At 42.9% G+C, this 20,931-nt stretch overlaps 1 protein-coding gene across 1 annotated transcript in view; it reads left to right on the forward strand.

Moving 5' to 3' along the window:
- Positions 1-1,642: 1,642 nt before the first annotated feature.
- IGSF5 (immunoglobulin superfamily member 5) overlaps positions 1,643-20,931 on the forward strand; it is a 34,357-nt gene continuing 15,068 nt past the window's right edge. Inside the window, exons 1-4 of the mRNA XM_063079118.1 lie at positions 1,643-1,700; positions 6,691-7,008; positions 11,835-12,134; positions 19,779-19,919. Of these exons, the coding sequence (XP_062935188.1) occupies positions 1,643-1,700; positions 6,691-7,008; positions 11,835-12,134; positions 19,779-19,919 (817 nt within the window). The remainder of the gene's footprint in view (positions 1,701-6,690; positions 7,009-11,834; positions 12,135-19,778; positions 19,920-20,931) is intronic.

The raw sequence follows: 20,931 nt of genomic DNA on the forward strand, positions 1-20,931 counted from the left end.
AAATGGCACTACAGCACAGATATTTTGAGCCTTAAATTATGGACATGAGTAGTTATAGTTGATTGCACATGCTAAATTTTGCTTTTCAAAGACATGAGAAAAACAAAGGAGTGGGAACCCCACAGTCCTAACGAGCTGGGAATACCCAGTAATGCGCTTTACCATGCGGCGTGGGCATGGCCTGAGCCTTGTTGCTGTCCTTCACACCTGCACTTGGTGGTTTTCAACAGCAGGGATGAGATGCCTGCAGACGGAGGTGTAGTGGTTGGTTCCAGTGCCTATTTCAGTTTTCCTGTTTCTGTTTCTGGGTTGGCTGTGGGGTCTGCCTTCTAAGGCCTGTCAGAGAAGAGAGGAGACTGAAGCCTTGGCTGGGTGTGCCAACACTTTATAAAGTCCTGCTGGGGGGTTTTGGTGGGACCTGGAAACTCACATTTTGGAGGAATGGGATGGATTTCCCCAGTAGGGCTGTGGAATCTGTGTGGACACCAAAGCCAAAGTGGGAACTGCCCTAGATCACAGGCCTACGCATGTTGTGGTCTGGAGGAATGTTTGAATTAAAGAGACCCTTCCTGAGGCTAAGGAGCGTTGTTTTTGCAGACAGTTCATGGTATGTTAAGGACATAGGTGATTTAGCCCTAAGTGCTCCAGTAGGACCAAGCAGTTGTGGTGAGTGCCTTCAGTAGGCCTGTCTCGGAGGAGAAGAAAAAGCAAAAAGAAAAAAAGTACAGGACTGGAACCCTCCTCACCCAGTGAAGGATCAAGGGGTCAGAAGGAAAGGCCAAGAGATGCACACAACAGAATCCTCGCATGTTGGCCTCAACAGTCGGCCAGGCCTTACTCGGTCTACCCCAATCTTCCCTAACTCTGACCTCCCCAACATCCACTCAACCCTCATTCTGCCACGGACCTGTTTGGCAGTTCCTCAAACATGCCAGGCATGGTCCTACCCCAGGGCCTTTGCACCTGCTCTCTCCTCTGCTGGAAAGCTCTTCCCGCAGATGTGCATGTGGCTGTCACCTCACCTCACTGGGTTTACTGAGCACCTTCCTGGGAGCCTTTCTCTGACCTCCAGTTTGAAGTAGTAGCCAGCCCACCCCCTGCTGACACCCCTGCCCCTGCTTTATTTTTATCCTCTCCTCTTGCCACCTTCTAATAGGCTTTACAGTCTACTTACTCATTTTGTCACTTGTCCTCCCTTTTGAGAGTGTAAACTCATTGGGGCAGGATTTTTTTCTCAGTGACTGACATGAGCAGCACTAAGCCCACACTCTATTCCAGATAGTAATTCAGCAGTAAAGCTGTATCATCTTCATCCCAACACTTATAAGTGGGCTTGGGGGGGAGGTAAGAAAATTTAATAGAGTGATTCTCGAAGTGGAGAAAGCACCAGCACCACCGGGGGGCTTGTTGTTTAGATGCAGGTGGTGGCCTGGCCCCGGAGTTTCTATTCAGCAGGTCTGGGGTAGGCTGAGCATGTGATTTTCCCAACAAGCTGCCAGGTGAGGTGCTGCTGCTGACCACACTGGGAGCCTGGTCTAATCTGTTTGCCGACACAAACGTATCTCTGAGTGGCAGACACTCCTCAGTGACGGGCTGTTACCTGCTTGCCTTATTTTCCCAGGGTGAGCGAGACCATGCGGAGATGGAGGGCAGCTGGAAGGGCATCCTGACCATGCTGGGCATCCTGGCTGGGCTGGCAGGTAGGGGCCACCTGAGCTTGGGGTACAGTTCATGGGCATCAGTGTGGAGTGTGGGTGGAAGACCACTACCAGAGCCAGAGCACATGGTTGCCGGAGGGTCTTCCATGGGCATTCCCACTGAGTCCTTCCTGTGGCGAACTCTTCTTGGGAATCCATTTCCTACTGCGTTGACTCCAGTGACCCACCATTGGGTTGTCACTTTTCTGGGAGTCTGTCTTTGGTACTTTCCCGCAAGCTGCTGCATCTGTTGAAATGTCCCCTCCCCCACCTGGTCTTCACCTCTTCAGTGTCCATCTGGCTTTCAAGGAAGGCCCAGCTCAGGCTCACCTCCTCCCGAAGCCGTCCTGACCCTTGCAATTTTCAGGGTGAAAATCCAGGTTTCTATTTATTGATGGGAGAGGGATCTATTGAATGGGACCCCTCCCTGTTCCTCAGAACAGCTCCTCGTCATCCCTGAACTCTCCTGGGGTGTCCCTTGGAATGGACTCAAGGGTGTCCAAAGCCTGGGTCTCTCGGCCAGAGTCTGTTTTGCAGGAGACAGAGCATGTGGACTGTGGGGTTACTGGAGTAACTAAAGTTTATACAACCAGTTTTAGTTTAATTAGGTCTTGTCTAGTTTCCATTGCTTCAGGAGAGTTAGTCTTGTTTTCCCAACTAGGTTATAAAGCCCTCCTGTATTCCTTATTGCAGAAGTTTGAAGGCATTGTGTTGAAGAATAACATCCACCCGGAAAAGTGCACAATGCCATGAAGGTGCAGCTTGATGAATTTTCACACACGCTGACACCAGGAACATCCCGTGAACAGTGCCCTCTGAGTTACTCCCCTCCCCCCTCCTCCCCCCAAAGACCATTATTCTGACTTCAAACTGCATAGACAAGTTTTGCTTGTTTTGTTCTTTATGCAACACATACTCTATTTTGGATGGCTAGACAGTGTTTTTAAAAGTCTGGTCATGACAACATTGAAAAAAAATAAAACGGAATAGGAAATATGAGTGTGTTGTGACCATTTCATGAATTTTTGTTTTTGGGTATATTTACACATTAAGTCTATGAGCACCAGGCTGTGGTGTTAAAAAGTATTTGGGGGTAAAGGCGTTTGGAAGCCCCTGCCTTACAGTTTGCAGTGCCAAGCATTTAGTAGGTGCTTGTCAAACATTTGTCTGTAGAGTGGAGAGGAAAACACGGCCCCTGCTTGTGCAGAACTTATGAACTGATCGTGGCTGACAAACCACCCCCAATGCACATTTTAGGGATAGGGCACCACACAGGCCTATTTTAGCCATGGCTGCAAGAAACTCTCCCAAAGGTTTGGTGGGCAACTGGCAAGCTCTGGGTCCAGTTTTTCTGAGTAATTTTTTTTCTGAAGAAGTTGAGTCTTAAGTACTGTTTTGCGGGCAGAGAGGCTTTGGTTCAAGGCCTGGAGGTGGTTATTTCAAGAGGGGAGACATTAATACGGGCTCTTTCTAGAGCTCCAGGGAGATGGGGTCCATTCCAAGAAACTGAGCCCACCTATGTTTGTCTTGGAAAGTCTTATGGGTGCATTCATTTTCCTTTGTAGACTTGGCTCTGAACAGCCAAGGGCAACCTCCATGTGAGAGCAAAAATAAACACAAAACCAACCCTGCGACAACTGCCTCAAAGTCGCTTCCCTGCTTTGAGATCCCATTATGGGATAATTTAGTCTGCATTGGGGGCCTGGGAAGACTTCCCTGAGGAGCAGATTACTGGGCAGGAGTTGAGGAGCCAGCGCACCTGGCACTCTAGGCTGGTCACAGCCTGTGCAAAGGCCCTGGGGCCAGAAAGAGCTAGTGAGTTTGATAAAGTAAAGAAGCCCAGTGACCTGAGGGTGGAGTTTGGGACAAATTGAAGCTGAAGAGAAAGTTGATATGGGGCTAAACTGGGTCTCAAAATATGATAATCAAGGACTGTCTGGTCTTTCTCTTAAAGGATGGAAGTATTTTAAACAAAGTCTGGGTTGTGGAGGTGGGAGTTGGGGGAAGGGTACCTGTCTGGATTCCTGTTTTGGTGGCAGTGGTGGCACAGCAGTGACACTGGCTCCTCCTAGCACCATCAGCAGGACTCAGCAGGCAGCTCCGACCTTCCCCAAGACACCCTCTCTTTCATGCCCCCACTTCTCTGTGAGTCTCCGTATCTGATGTATTTGGACTCTGTGTTCTTGCTCTGAAGATGCATCTCAAGGCCGCTGTCTTCTGCTTTCCACTTTATTTCTGTTCCTCCTTCTGACCTTTGGTACACCTCTCCAGCCCTGCCTTTCCACTCTTTATAAGACAAGGTGAAGAGCTACAGGTGTAGCAAGGGAAGTCGGAGAAGAGGAGAGGGAAACTAAGAGGGGGCAGGGGCTGTAGATCGTCATGTCCGCGATGCCAGGGAGATGACCACCTGCTGCTCCAGGAGCTGAGCAACAGCCACCACAGGAGAATGACACTTGCATTTAGGATCAGTTGCTGGAGGACTGGCAGGAGCCACAGAGGCTGGCAAGCGTGCTGCCCTAAGAGTGATTTAAGTTTTGCAGCTGTTAGGAGGGAGTGAGTCAAAGAAGGCTTTTCAGTTTAGTGTGGCAGCCAGTCACTTACTCAGAGATGTCTGGCAGGGTTGGAGGAAACACAAGAGGGAGGGTGGAAATGTGAATGTGGGACCTGGACAGAGTTGGTGTGCATGAGAATCTTCCAAGTGGATGAACTCCTACCGGAAGACCATGTAGACAGGAGAGGGCGGGACATAATGTTGGGTGACAGCTATAGATGGTGGCCTCGGGGAAGTTTCTGGTGGGCGCATTGGGAGGCACTGATCTTTCCCAGTGCTCTGCCCGCAATTTGCGTCTTTGCTCTACAAAGTAAAAGGGAGAGTGCAGAAGAAAGGGAGGGTTTGAGTTGAGGTAGGTGACTGATTAAAGGTCTTATTTACATTTTTCTTATATTTGCTCTGTGTGGGGCACGGTTTCACATGCCACAGCTGATAAGACACAGAGGAGAGAGGAATGAAGTACCAGGGCCTCACATTACCTGAAATACAGCTTCTGAGTCAAAGGCGTAGCTGGAGGGCAATTTACTTGTGGTTCCAGCAAGGACTGCAGGTGACGTTGTCAGGAGAATTTGGTGCTCAGATTTTGGTGCTTTCTGTTTAGTTTAAAGGTCAAATCAAACTCAAAGAGTTTCCCTCTCTCCCCTCCCTGGCTACAGAGTGGCGTATGTAGCCTAAACGTATTTTATGATTCCTTAGTCACATGCACAGTCTGTGCAGTGTTTAAAGGCTGGCTTTTTACTGAATAATCTCACCACCTTGCACTAGACAGTGGAAAGAGCAATGGCTTCAGAGGGGTTTGTGAATTCTGCTGGAGTTGCCTAGGCTGGGCCCCTTAAAGGACAAGCCTGGAGCTCACCCATCCTGGTACTCCCTGCACCCAGCACAGCTGGCTCGTTCATATGACACTCATTGACACAAGGCAGGAGGGGGAAGAGTGTTGTTATCACACCGTGGAGTTTGAAGCACACCTGTCCTTCTTTCCTCAGGGCATAGATTTAGCTATTTTTTTTCCTTTTCTTTTCATCTTCTTAAAATGCAGTTCAGGGGTCATGGAAAGGGCTGAGTTGGCACAGAGGCTGTGGTTTCCTTGGGGAATCATTTCCTTTCCTCAGGCTTTTCTTAAAAAAAATTCCAGATCAAAGAGATCCTGGATCAGGGAGATCTGCCCCAGAGGTCAGGGAGAAGACCCGATCTGAGTTGCTTTTTAGAGTCACATTTTCTCTCTCTCTCTCTCTCTTTTTTAATCATGTCCAGGGATAAAACAAAGAATAGAGATCATGTTTACCCAAACACTGAATTAGTCTTAGTGAATTCTGACCTCCCCTTAGGGCTGCCTCTTTCCAGCCAATGGGTCCCCTTCTTGACCCGGGTCGCCTTACCACCTGTCCTACTGTCAGGCCCTGTTCTGTGCGGCAGTCACTCTCCTATTAACATGTTCCTGCAGAGGCAATTCCATTCCCACAGTGCATTCTGGGCACTAGGTCAGTGAGTTAATGTGTGTCCACCAGTGTGGTTCCTCCTCAGAAACCCTTAGGGTGATAATGAGGTGCTTTCAGAACCTGCCTTACCACTTGACCTTACACGGTCAGAAGGAAAGGGGGGCTGCACTCAGTGCATATTGCAGGTTAGCTGGTCAGCCACAGAGATCCTACAGCCCCAGAAGGGAACAGGAATGTGTTTCAGCCTTACGCAGCAGGCATGGCTGAGAAGAAACCAAGGTGTGTGGCCTACCAGGGGGTCTTCTTGCTATAAACTCTGAGTGACATCAGAGGGAGAAAGAACATGAAATTCAGAGTGGGAAGGTCTGAGTTTGGGTCCCAGGTTGACCACTGTGATTGCAAGGCCTGAGAATCACTAGTGGACGGCTGGTTCCTTATGGAGGCTCCACCGGAGAATCTGCTCTACGCCTCTCCTCTGGCTCCTGGTGGTGGCTGGAGGTCCTGGGCGTTCCCTGGTTCATAGATGCAACACATTAGTCTCTGCTTCCATCTTCACACAGGGTTGTCCTCTGTGTGATTCTGGGGCTCAGCTCTCCTCTGTCTTCTCTTATAGGAACACCTGTGATTGGATTGTGGTCCATCCTAAATACAGGTTGATTTCAGCTTGAGGTCCTTAACTAATTATACCTGCAAATACCCTATTTTCAAAGGTCATATTTTGAGGATCTGGTGGATATAAACTTTTGGGGGAACACTGTTCAGCCCAGTGTAACCATGGAGTGATGGAGGCAGAGTGAAAAGGGGGGCATGGCAGTAGCTTTGTGTCCCCTGGAAGCTCTGGATCTACTGGGGAAGGCCTGGTGTTAGGACCAGTGAGACCTGGAGTCTGAATAGGATGGACATCCCAGGGGGTCACAACTGGTAAATACAGGAGGGTCAAATTGCACAGTTGATTTATGTAGATTAATTCATTTATCGAGCTGAAAAGTTCGTTGTCTTCTAGGTTCTGGGTCCAGTTCTGAAATCATAGAAGGTCCTAAGAATGCAACGGTCCTGGAGGGCTCGGAGGCCCGCTTCAACTGCACTGTGTCCCAGGGCTGGAAGCTCATCATGTGGGCGCTCAATGGCACTGTGGTTCTGAGCATCACGCCCACGGAACCTATCATCACCAACGACCGCTTTACCTCCGCGAATTACGAGGTGGGCGGTAACTTCATCTCTGAGATGATAATCCATGATGTGCAGCTCAGTGATTCCGGGCATATCAGGTGCAGCCTCCAGAACAGTAACCGGGATGGATCTGCTTTCCTTTCAGTCCAAGGTGTGTATGCAGGTGGCTCCAAAGTGGAGCATCTGGAGTCCATTGGGTTCAGTGTCAGAGGGATGGACGGGACCTTCTGAAGTTCGTGCCATGTGTGATGACGCATGTGGTCTACCTTCAGTAGGTGTCATGCTTACAATTATTCTGAACTGGCACATGTTTAATTGTTGGTTTACTTGTACCTCCTTTCACCCTCCCTCTCTGCCTTCCTTTCTACCTTTTCCTCCCTTCCTTTCTTCTTTCTTCCACATATGGTCTAGAGTTTCTTCCATCTTTCACATATGGCCTAGAATTATTCTCAACTGACTAATGTTTGTTTTGCTGTTTATGTCCTCTTCCGTTCCTTACTTTCTCCCTTTCTTCTTTCCTTCCTGCTTCTTTTCCTTTCTCCTTCCATCTTTTCTTTCCTTCTTTTCTTGTTAAGATGCTTAGAGATGGGTTTTTATCCCTTCCCCATCTAATCCATCTCAGTATTTAATAACCTTTTTGGATATATATTCCTGGAGTTCTTCTGGGGCCAGCTCAGGCACTTTTCTTTGATTTAGATACAGTTGACAATCCTCCCCTTTCTCTAGTTTCTCATATGCTTGACTATATTTCTTTGATTACATCATGTATCAACTTTGAAGCATGCTTTAGCTTTCTTCTCTTCCCAGCTGAATTTACCTGATCAATTTCTCTGCCCTGTCCCCAACTACAGTGGTTATCATAGTCTAGGTGTGTGTTCACCAAATGTACCAAGTCTTTGAGAGAAAAGAAAAGGGTAAACAAAGTTTATAATAATGAATGACTTACTTTTCATCTTTAAAGGTAATTTTGAGATACTGAAGATCATATTACATAGTGAGAAAATAAAAGGATGCTTTACAAGGCTTTGGAAGATTCCTATGAAAATTTAATCACTTTGCATTCTTTAAAAGTGTCTATACACTATTCATAGATCAGTTGGAACTAGTAGAGTTCCTGATTTCTATGCCAGCATTTCTCATGAGACCACATTATGTTTTTGAAATTATTTCTTATACCCATTTATTTACTTGTCTAGGAGAAATTCCCAAAGATTCTGTCCATATTCATGTTGATATCAAATCAGATTTGATAACATCTGGTGGAGAGGCATGCCTACTTATTTCTAATTTCACTTTTAAAAATACTATTTTACTTTAGAAATTTAGCTAAATTGGTGTGTCTTCACTTTTGTGTGTCTTTAATTTTGTGTGGTTTTATTAGAGGCACAATGATATGTTCTAAATAAGTGATTTTATAAGACTGTCTGAGACTGTTGGTCTCATTTGCTTGACCAGATTCTTATCGTAATGATTTGTGGTATAAGGGAAAGAACACAGGAAAAGGAATCAAAGATAGGAATTCTGGTTTTGCTTTCATTGGTTACCCACTGGAGACACTTGGCTCAATTCTTCATCTTTAGAAAGGGGATGAGGCTTCCCTGCCCACCTCAGAGGTGTGCTGTGAGGACCAGGTGAAAAAACGACTGAGGATGGTTTGAAGACTCCAGAGTCTTGTTTGACTCAATTATTGAACATGGTGCTAGGGAGCCTGAGTGGTCTAGTGGTTAGTTGTGTAGACTCAGGAGCCTGGGTTCACATTCCAGCTTTATTACTTACAAAATTGTGTGGCCTTGGACACACTTCTTAATGAGTTTGTGCCCTAGTTTCCTCATCATAGGGCTGCTGGGGTGTGAAGTGAGTAGGTCTATGTAAAGCCTTTAGCAAAGTGCCTGCCTTATAGCAATTACTGTATGGTTATTTGCTTTTATTTATTGTGTTCCCAATAAAAGCATGCCATTGTGTCAAGCATTTAAGGGTGGCTCAAAGATGAATAAAATAGACATGGTTGCTGTCCTCAAGAACCTTACCAGAGGAGTGGAAGATGCAAGTTTCATAAATAATAGGGGTGAAATACAGCTGTTGGCAACTGCAATGGAAGGGAGACAAGCTCAGGCTCAGATTGAGAACAGAGAGGACAGAATCAGCAAAGCTTTCATGATGACTCCATAGAGAAGGTGCCATTTGTGATGTGCCTGGAAGGTCTGTAGATGGTGGGCTAAATGGTAAAGCAGGAGAGGAGGGCACTCCTGGGTTACGGAAACAACACAGCATCACAGGCATGGCTTACGATTGCTGTACGTATGGCATGTCAAATTCATAAAGCCATGTGGTTTGTAGCATATTTCCCAAAGCTGTAAATCTACAAATTTGTCTGAATACCCTAACATGCATTTTTATATATTGGTAATTACTGTAGTTTTTGGTTTCAATACAGATGGAAGAGCAAGCATCTGGGGAAGTTAACGACTTCTCCAAGATCATGTGGATGGAACCCACAGAGCCGGGACAGAACTCAGTCATTTCACTCTGGTTCCATTGGTCTGAATGGCGCATTGTTCTTAGAGGAACAAATATTCTCAGAGCATCAGGGTCAAGGGGAAAAGAATCTTGAGTAAAGAGGAAACACCCGTGTTTTATTATCCAATGATTGTTTTTTTCCCTCTCCGTATGTAACAACAAGAAAAATAAAGAGAGCCGACATACCTCCAAATTGAGTCATCCAAAATCTATGTGAATATTCTAGTAATTACTTTTGTATGAAGTGTTTTTCATGCTATTGGATAACCTTTGTGAAAGCCAATACGGAAACGTTGAATCCCAGTTGTGTACAGAAGAGCAAAATGCTTCAAATTGCTTAGTTGGTCCATTTAATGTCCAGTCCATTAATTAATCACACACTATACTCTAAACCTCTCGTGGTCTGAGGGTCAATTCACGATCTTCTGTTATTAATGGAGTCAACACCATTCCTCCCAGTTTCTGTCATCTTAAACCTCCTCTCTTTCAAACAAAACAAAACAATGAACAACAAAACAATGAAGAACAAACACAAAACCCTTTAGATTTAAGAGACAAATCCTTTCTCCACTTATTGTGGTATTTACAGTAGCCCTTGAATTAGCAAAGGTGCCTACTTATTCCAAGAGAATATTCAGGAGGGGAATAAATGGAAATCTAACATTTCACAGTTACAAAATCTTTCAGAGCTGATCTGGTTCAGTGTGGTCTGGGGACTCCTGGGAGTACCCTTAGATTTTTTCAGGGTGGTCTGTGAGGTCACGACTGTTTTCATAATGTTAGTTACCTTTTTTGCTCTCATTCCCATGAATGCACAAGGGAGATCTCCACTGTACATTTGCAAGGTCTGCATTATCCGGTGAGCCATCATTTTCCAAGTGACTGAAGTATAATGCTACAAAATCATGCAAGGGTAAAAGATCCATTCAAAATGTCGGATAGAGCAATGGATTTTAATGTAACAGCATGGGAGTTCCTTGATACAGTTTCAGGTTCCATAGTGCAAGTAACCTTTAAGAAACCACTACTTGCTGAGTTTTGGTATAGTATCAAAGAATACCCACTATTATCTGAAAGGGCTATTAAGTAGTTCCCACTGTTCCAACTATCTGTGTGAAGTTGGATTTTCTTTACATCCTCCAAAAAAAGCAATATATTTCAAAAGATTGAATGAAGAAGAATATATAAGAATATAGCCAGACATTACAGAGATTTACATCAGTATAAAAAAATATTACTCATTATTATTTTTTGATTTAAAGATATAATCATTTTTCATAAAAAATATCTGAGTCTATATTAACGTGTAATGGGTTACTATTGTTATTTTTGAATAAATATTTAAAAATTAATATTTTAATTTCAAATATGTTAAACATTGATAGATACAACCCACCTAAATGAAAGATCTCCGGAGTCTTCAGTGATTTTGAAGAGTGTAAAAGGCACTGAAACAAAAACATCTGAGAACTGCTGACCTATTTAAATCATCCCATTCAATAGATCAAAAACAGAGCCCAAAGATTTCAGTCACTTGCCCAAGGTGATGACAATTTTGTGGCAAAGCCAGGGTTGAGAATTGATTTTTTGATTCTTAGTTCAGTGTTCTTTCCATTATACCAGGCTGTGGGGAGTTTTAGCATGTTTTAATTTGAACATTTCAATGTATGTATATTTCGCTAAGGCTGTGTCTTTACCAGGGCTAATCCTCAGGTTATTCTAATATTAGCAAAAATAAATATTATTTTCATATAGGATATTTACAGTGTGAATGCTAGCATATATAAGTGGGTTCTCAAGAATTTAAAAATGGTTTACCCAAGTAAGCTATTCTGATACCTGATTTGTGTTAGTTATTTCTGTGGTTTTATTAGATTTGATTTTGATTTAATTTGTAGCAAGAGACATATTTTAAGGCAATTTCACAGGAAGTTATGTCTAAAATACATGACTACCAAAAATAAATAAAATGAATTTGACTGACTAAAACTTCAAGAGAGACTTGCTTCCCATGAGACACTGGGATGCGTCCTCCTTACATTGAAGGGAATGTAAAGATTGCTTCCCTTCCTGCTTTTGCTCCCAGGACAGGCCAAGACAATTTTTATCTCCACTTCAGTGACTGTGTGGCTTCCTATGGCACGTGCATCTGCCTTCTATTTCCCATGTAATTATTTTCCCCTGGATCCTGGTTCTTGTTTATTTATTTTCTCTGTAATTGTGTGGTTTTTTTGTGTGTGTGAGTAAGCTCACCTTCTTCTGATAGCCTGGCAGGTGCAAAAAAGACAGAGATAAAACCTGAGTTAATGTTTCTTGTTACAGACACAGCCTCTTTGGGCTTGGGAAAATAGATCTCATGAAATGTGATTTGAAGCAAAAATTAAAAAAAAGAAAAAAGAAAAGAAAAAGAAAACCTGGCACTGAGAGGCACCGTCATTTCTTCTCTCTTTTCTTCTTCAGTTATGGGAGAGTTGCTCATTTCCAGTGATAGTCTTATAGTCATTGAGGATGAAGCTTGTAATGTTACTTGTCGAGCAACAGGCTGGACCCCACTCCCGAATATTTCCTGGGAGATCGGTGTCCCGGTGAGCCATTCAAGCTATTATTCTGTTCCGGAGCCTGGTGACCTCCAAAGCACAGTGAGTGTCCTGGCTCTCACGCCACAGGGCAACGGGACTTTGACTTGTGTGGCTGACATGAAGAGTCTACAGGCCCGCAAGTCTGTAACTGTAAACCTTACTGTGGTTCAGTCTCCCCTGGGTAAGTGAAGACTTTCTGCTTTATATCAAATAACTTATTATTTCATGCTCATATTTTATGTCATGCTACTTCATCAGCAATGCCTAGGAAAATCAGATGGTGACCTTGATTTCAGATAGGGGTAGTAATAAGGGCAAATTTCATGTGCTGTCAGCTTAATAATCCTGTAATCTTCTCTGCTTTTCAAATTCCAAGTTTTTCTCTCCTTTTTAATCACATATGAAAACTCTTTAGAATCTTGCCAATTATTTATCATAAAAGAGCATAAAGTTCAGAGATAAATACTTGAATTAAACATTTTTCTCTAGCTTTTACCTACCATTGTTCTAGTTTGATCCCACCCCCTAGGCCAATATGAAGCAAGTCCTAATACTTGAGGAGAGTGTTCAGGTCCTGCCCTATTTCTTCCAATCTTAGTGGAATTATGATGCTTCATTTACTAGCAAACCCACAGTAAATTTGAAAGCACCAAGTCAATACATATCGTTTAACTTGACTAAGTGACATGCCTTTAAAGTTTAGATACCCCAAAAGAATCTACTCTGGGGTCCTTGGCATACCAGAAACTCTAACCACATTCCTTGAATAGACCCACAAAACTTGTGAACTCTGAGTTGGCCTGGATGGGGTGGGGCTGCTGGGAAGGGCTAGAGATTTACTTTGTTTCATTTCATAAAAGAGGAAGGGAGATTGAGAGAAATGCTGTGCTTTAATCCAGGTCCTGTAGCTGGATGGAGCAGAGATGGGCCTCTGAACTAAGAAGAGCTTTTCTCTTGGTCCAAAGCTTTTTCCACTGTGGAAACACATTTACTGGAGATCTTGCAAAGTTTGGAAGAAAGCTCCAGCCAAAGCAAAATAATAACAATAACAATAATAAACAGCGCCGTATATAGCACTGACCAGGAACTGTTCTAAGCACTTTTCGGATATTAACCAAATCAACCTGTACGACAACCCTATGTGTGAGTGCTGTTGCTACTCCTATTGTAAAGGCAGGTGACAGGGACAGTGTTTGGATTTTGTGCATGTCCGCAGAGTTAGAGAATAGCAGGGGCAGCTCTGTCCTCAGAATCTGCTCACCTGTCAACTTCACCACTGTGTGAGCAGCCACCTAGAGGGTGTACGAGTTTCCTAGGGTGTATGTAACAGTGTAACTGCAGACAGGGTGGCTTAACCAACAGGAATTTATCGTCTCAGAGTCCTGGAGGCTGGAAATCTGAGATCAAAGTGTTGATAGGATTGGTTCCTCCTGAGGGCTACAAGGGAGAATCCATTCCATGCCTCTCCCCATTTCTGGTGGTTTGTTGGCAATCTTTGGCTTTCCGTGGCTTGTAGAAGCACCTCCTTGATCTCTGCCTTCATCTTCACATGGTGTTCTCCTGTTTGTCTTACGCCATATACACATTTTTGAAGGGTCCAGGCTATTTTTGCAAGATGCCTCTCAACTGGGATTTGTCTGAATTTTTTCAACATACTTTGATTTAGGCTAAACATTTTTGGAAAGATATAGGTAATGTTATGTGGGCATATGATGACAATTTTCTTCTTCACTGGTAGTAAGTTTGATCGTTTGGTTAAGGTGGCATCCCCTGGGTTTCTCCATTGTGAAGGTAACTTTTTGCCTTTTATAATTAATATGTAATCTGTGGATACTGTGAGAATATCCTGTTTCCCTACAGTCTTTCACCTAATAACTTTTGCATTTATTGGTAAGTCATTGCCTGAATCAATTATTTCTATGGTGATTGTAAAAGAGTGTTTTCCTGCTTCCATCATTCTTTCCGTATTTAGTAGCTGGCATTCTTCTGTAGAGAAGAGGCTTCCCTCTCCATCCTTCCTTTTCTTATTTTTATTTTTCAGAGTTTTTGTGCGGACTCATTTTTGTTCAATACCTTATAATCCATTCCCGTCATTATTCCTTTCAATGCTCAGCATGCTCCAGATTTGGCCACTAGGACTTCCTTCAAGCTGGCTCTGATGTTTATTTGACATTTCCCTATTAGTTTCTGAGCACTTGGCCCAATAAGGCATTCTAGACTCACTTGGCACTTCTCCTGTCCCAGCCTGGAATCAACTGTTTCTCCAAGGAGCCAACCCAGTTTGCTTTTAAGCTATTTAAATATGATAAAGTATGGTCTGGGATTTGGAAGAGATGATTAAAAAATTCCATTAGCACCAAATGGAATAGAATGGGCTGTTTAAACCACACATCTTAATGAGGTAATAATGCAGCAAAGAGCTCTGGACTGATTGATGGTACCCTATAGAGATGGATTTTAGAGATTATCTTGCCTGTAAATTTTTTCTTTTGTAGGTTAAGGGCAAAGAAAGGAGCACTTAGTTTCCCTTGATCAGATTTGATTCAGCTGAATTCTTCTTAGGCTGGGACTAGTGCCCTAACTATGGCAGCTGGAGGCATGGTGGCTGGAGGAGGATAGCTCAGGGGGTGTGTTGCCATGCGTCTTACGTTATTGGACTCATTTGGAAAGGGTAATTTGTTTCTAAATTATTCATCAGGATCCAGAGCAGCTGCTGGCTGGCTGCATATTGTGTGTTTTATGCAAGTTTTATTAGCTGAAGACCTCATTACAGCCCTGGCTGGCAGAACTGGTTGGGGAGCAGGTGACCAGAAGCTGAGGAACAGTGCAAAGTTTGCAGGGAGCCGTGACTTAATAAGGCTGAGCCCATGCAGGCTTGTTCAGGTCCTGCCACCCACTTCCTAAAAATGCAAGGAATTTGTTTCCATTTATGGAATGTTCTCCCTAAGTCGTTGAAAGAAGAATGACGATGGCAAGCCAAAAAGTTGTAGGAAGTACTTATTGGTTTATAGTTCAAAAGGTGTCTTTAAAGAAAAGCATATTGAGAGGGCTGGTGCTCATCTTCAGATCTGTTGTTTAGAAAATCAATTTTTCTCAATTACAGCAGCCACACAAACCTCGAGCACTGCAGATATGTGTAAAACTAGAATGTGAAAGCCCCTCCTGTCCCCGTCTTGAAATCAGCACCGTAAATGTCATCTCTGGCCCTCTGGGTTGTTTTACTTGTGTACTTATTTATGTAGAGGTTGCAAAATAGTTAAAATTAAGGAATATTTCTAGGACACAGGAGCACCTTGTAGAGCATAGTGATTCCTGGTTATAATCTCATTTTTGTGGGAAGTAGCAATTTCAGGGGCAGAGAAGGGTGGCAGGAGTGGCAGTCCTGCATCTTTGCTCTGACATTTTGAGCGAGTCACTGACTTCCTGGGGTCAGTTTTCTTTTGCCTGGAAAATGGACAGAAGAAGAATAGAGCAGAAGTTCTCTGTCCTGGCTGTGGGTCAGAGTCACTGGAATAGCCTTAACACACAGGCTGATGTTCAGGCCCTCCCCAGAAGTTCTAATTCAACTGGTCTTTGAGGAGCCAGGGAATTGCAATTTTTTAAAAAAGTTCCCTAATTATTCTAATTGGCAGCCAGGATCAGGGGCTACTGGGTTAAAAAAAATCTCTAAGTTCCCATCTTCCGATCCAGCCTCATCAGGTGTTACTGTCCACAAAGACTTGGACACCAGACATCCTGGGTTTCCATCCCAGCTCACCCACTCACTGTGTGACTTTGGAAAAGTTAATTAACCTCTGAGCCTCAGTGTTCTCATCTGTAAAACTGAGATAAAAATCATGCCTACATTATAGAGCTGTCGTTGATGTGAGAAGTAATTTAAAATGCTTAAGACACTTAGGGCAGTCCCTGCCCCAGAGCACACAGGACAGAGTACAGGAGAGTGAGCAATTATTATCATGTATTTTACTGATTCAGAGGTCTCCTGTGTCCTCTCTAGCTGGTATAGGAGCATGCTTTGTGCATGTTCGTGGTGACATCTTGTGTTAATACATTGATTTTAAGAAATTCTATAACCCATTTAAAACTCTGCACATTCCCTTGAGAGTATCTGGGAAATACTATTTTCCTTTTCTTCACAGATGGGGAAAGGACAATCTGGAGGCTGGGATTAATTCACACAGTAAGGTCAGGACTGTGGCCCTGACCAGCCCGCAGTGGTGAGAAGGAGCACGGGGCAGAAGGCAGGCGGTGTTGAACTTGGAGATAACTGCCTTAGTCATTATTTGTGGGTTGCTCAGGTATAGCATACCCATCCTCCCCAGCAAACCTGCTGTTCACCTTGAATCATGCACACCCACACCCTCCATAAGGTATGAGGCAGAGATCAGTGCCTAGCTGTGGGCTTTCTGAAAATATATTTATTTCATATGAGACTTTGTTTGTCCCGTCCCCAGAAAGATCATTCCACATTGGAGATGAGACGTGGCAGAATGGGAGGACATGACTCAGAAGAGCGGGGGCTTCATGTTCTGAGTGCCCATGCGTAGCTCTTTGTCCTGAGTGTCTCATCTGAATGATGAAGGGATTGGATTATGGAAAAGATCCTTCCAGGATTCTGCATTTTCTGTTCACTGCCACCATTTTTGATTTATCAGCATCTGGCTATTGTTATTTTTTTCAATCTATAGCAGATGTTCTTATTTTAAAAAATTAGCCTCATACTAAACAAAAATATCTATGATATATATAAATATATACATGTGTGTATACATATATGTAATATACCTTCAATTAAAAATTATTATTGAAATAAGAAAGGTTCATCTGTATAGCTCCAGTACTGAATCATGCCTCCTCATGGCTCATATGCTACCCTGGGCCTCCACTGGACTGGAGGAAGGTTTAAGCTTCAGTCTTTCCTAGGTGTGGAGCTCTCTGGGAGACGAGACTTCTCGTAGAGTGTTCACAGCAAACAGGAAGTTAAAGAATGAACGATGTGGTTCCTGATACCAGCTGCCATTTGCTCAGAGTCCAAGGCTCTTCACTCATCACATTGCTGAACTTGGTGGTTGAATTAAAAGATAAGAGAGCATGTAAGGCCACAATTTTGCCCACTCTCTTCCATGATTCAGTCACCAACCTCAGCAAGGCGGCCCCCTCCTTTCTTTAAATAGGCATTCCCTGTGGATAAAGCAGGCTCTCTCTGTGCTAGATCAGAGAAAAGGTTGTTATGTCAAGACATGGTTGACAGAGGTTGACACACTAGTATTTCTCCCCAGTCGGGGAAGAAAAAGCCACTGATAGGGAGTATTTGAGTAAGTCAACAAGTGAGTTGTCTTATGCTGGTGAGAATTACAAGCCTGTGTCTTACTTAAATCTTGAGCCACACCTTAGTGTTTAATACCAGCTGGCTCCCTTATTATGGAAACTTGTAATATTTGCAAACTTCAGTTTGTGAAAGAGTTTATCAAACTGGGTGTAGGATGACCACGGCAATCTTGAGCATGTGCATTGTAACTTTCAGCGATCTCAGAACTTTCACACGCATCTCTTGACTCTGAACAGCCTGATGGGGCAAAAGTTGTTACCAGTGAGTGAGCCAGAGGCCAAAGGCAACGTGGCAAGTAAACAGTGGACAAGAAATTTGACTGGATCCCTTGATAGGAAGCCCGAAGCTCTGGGTCAGTAACAGAGCTTCCACACAGTGGTCTGATTTTCAACTCTGGACTGTGAATATCATTAATGCAGTTCTGGACTTAATCATTTTATCATCAAATCTGTGGGAGGGAGAATATGGACACATCTTGTAATGTGGGGGGTTGCTTGGGCTGTATTTGCATTTTGGCTGCATGCCAGAGATTCTCAAAATGTAGGTCACCAGCCATCTGCATCAGAATTACATGGGGTGCCATTCTAGACCTCCTGACCCTGCATCCCAGAGGTGAGCTTTGAATCTGCATGTGCAGTGAGCATTCCAGGTGATGCTTGGGATCTGCAGTCTGAGGAGCAAGGGGATTAACTTGTTTTCTGGATGTGAGGGGGCTGGCTTGTGTCAGTGCTTCAGCTCTGGGGCTGGGGAGGTGTGGCATGGGAAAGGTATACTCCTGTTCCTTCTCTCTCCCCTTTTTTTTGTGGAATGCTTTTCCTGTCTCTATCTGTCCTAGCTCATCTCAGAAAGGTGGTGGGTAATGTGGAGCTGGACAGCGTTAGGAAAGTAGTTTGGTTTTCCTACAATTCTACAAAAGGCATCTTAACATGGGGAGAAAGGTGAACCATAGGCCTGGCACAGATGCAGCTGGCTGGCTAGTGCATAGAATTCTCTTCTCCATGTAGAGTGAGAAGAGAAGTCAGCTTTTTAGTCTGTTTCTCCATCCATCCATCCATCTGTCTATACATCTATCCATCTACTCATCCATCCACCCATTCATCCATTAATCCATCCATCCATTCATCCACACATCCATCCACATATCCATCCATTCATCTATTAATCCATCCATCTATTCATCCATCTATTATCCCTAATATGTACCAGGTGCTTGGGTATAAGAAAAATAAGACATGTCTTTAACCCTGAGGGGACTAAGTCCAGTTTAGACAGTAGAACATATATAAAAAGAAATGGAAGAAATAGCAGTTGATTTTATAGACATTTGAGATGGTGATGAAGGTGAAATGTTAAGAAGAAAGAAACTGCCAAAATTATTTAGCATTTCTTAATGCCTTAGGATGAAATTCTAAAGAACCATGGCAGGTAATGCAGAGAAGCTTTGCACGAAGGGCAAAACCTTCGAGAGCTGTTTTTCAACTCTAACCTCTATTTCCAAAGTGCTGGATGGCCATTGATTTTAAATCAAATCCTATACTCCTTCATAGGAAATCTATTGTGTTAATATTTTCTAATGACTAGCATTTAATAAAGTAGCATGCATTTATATTGAGATACCATCCAAACATTCAGGGGTTGAGTGACAGACTTTTGTTGAATAGCAATTCACAGTTAAAAAGATCAACTTACATGTTTGTGGTCTGACTTTAATGTAGTTCAGTAGGGAGAAGTGAAATGCCTCATAAAGGCTCTCTTGGGAACATCAGTACAATTCACACAAACCAAATGGCTTGGCGGACATTCTCTGATGATGAAAATATTCGACACCTGTGATGATTGAGCACTTGAAATGTGGTTAATGTAACCAAGGCACTGAATACTTAACTGGACATAATTTTAATTAATTTAAATTTGAATTTAGATAATCACAACCAGTATTGGATAGTTCATGGTGGCAAAAAAATCAAAATGGCTTTTTCTTCTCTTTTTCTTCTCTCTCCACCTCCTTTTATTTCTCTTGCTTTGTTTCACCTTACGCTTTTCTCTCCAACTCCATGATTACTGGATAAAATAAGAGTGCAAAGAAGACATTAAGGAAGGTGGCTCCTGAGGAACTATGGAAAAAGCAATCACTGTCTGAGAAATGAATTCCGTGGTGGGGTTTGGGTGGGGCTGCTCCAACCTTAGGGAGTTGTCAGCACAGTCTGGCCTCGTCTACCTCTCAGGAATGTTGAAGGCATTAATCGAGTAATACTCGGACTGAGTTACAAAGCAGTTATTTATTAACAGCAATAAGTGTTGTGATGGAAGGTACTATGGAGTATCGAGTAATTAAACACACTAAAGGGAAGTTGGCCTATGACACCTAGCCATAGCAGGCTAAATAGTTATACTATTATTAGAAAACATAATGCAATTTATAGTGTGGCAGAATCCAAGATTCTGGACAAAGCAAGTGTCACTAAAATGTATTTTTTTCTCCTTTCAACCTTATAGGCAATATTGATAAACCAGGTACGTCATTGCCTACCTGGGCCATAGTTCTACTTGCAGTATCATTTTCATTGCTGTTGATCCTGATCATTGTTCTGATTATAATATTCTGCTGCTGTTGTGTGTCTGGGAGAGAGAAAAAAGGTAATTTTTTTGTTCATTTAGATTTGTATATATTTTTGAACTTCTGGTACAAGCCGTTGAAGTTAACGAGTTCATCTGCTCTTTCAAAAGACATTAACCACAATGAGATATCATCTCACACCTGTTAAAATGGCTGTTATCAAAAAGACAAAAGATAACAAGTGTTGGTGAGAATGTGGGGAAAAGGGAACTCCCGCACACTGTTGGTGGGAATGTAGATTAATACCGCCATTATGGAAAACAATATGGAGATTCCTCAAAAAATTAAAAATACAACTACCATTTAATCCAGCCATCCCACTTATAGGTATATATCCAAAGGAACCAAAATCAGTATGTTGAAGAGATGACTGCACTTTCCTGTTCATTGCACCATTATTCGTAATAGCCAAGCAATAGAATCAACCTAAGTGTTCACAACAGACAGTGAACAAAAGAGATGTGGTGTATATACACAATGGAATACTATTCAGCATTGAAAGAGAAGGAAATCCTGCCATTTGCAGTGACATGGATGAATCTGGAGGACACTATGCTAAGTGAAATGAGACAGGCACAGAAAGACAAATTCTTCACGATCTCATTTATATGTGGAATCTAAAAAAGTTGAACTTATAGAAACAGAATAGAATGGTGTGGGATGGGGTGGGAGGGTTGGGGAGATGTTGGTCAAAGGGTCTGAAGCTTCAGTTAGACAGGAGGAGTAAGTTCTGGAGATCTATTGTACAGCATGGTAACTACAGTTAATGGTAATGTATTGTATACTTGAAAATCGCTAAGAGAATAGATCTTAAATGTTTGCAACACAAAAAAGTGATAAGTATATGAAGTGATAAATATGTTAATTACCTTGATTTAATCATCTCACAATGTATACATGTATCAAAACATCAATTGTACACTGTAAGTGTATACAAGTTTTATTTGTGAGTTATACCTTTAGAAACTTGGAAAACAACAATAAACAAAGCAAAAACAAAAACAAACGATTCATTGGCTTTCAGAGTCCTTG

This window comes from Cynocephalus volans, chromosome 1 (genome assembly GCF_027409185.1).
Source record: "Cynocephalus volans isolate mCynVol1 chromosome 1, mCynVol1.pri, whole genome shotgun sequence".
Lineage (NCBI taxonomy): Eukaryota > Metazoa > Chordata > Mammalia > Dermoptera > Cynocephalidae > Cynocephalus > Cynocephalus volans.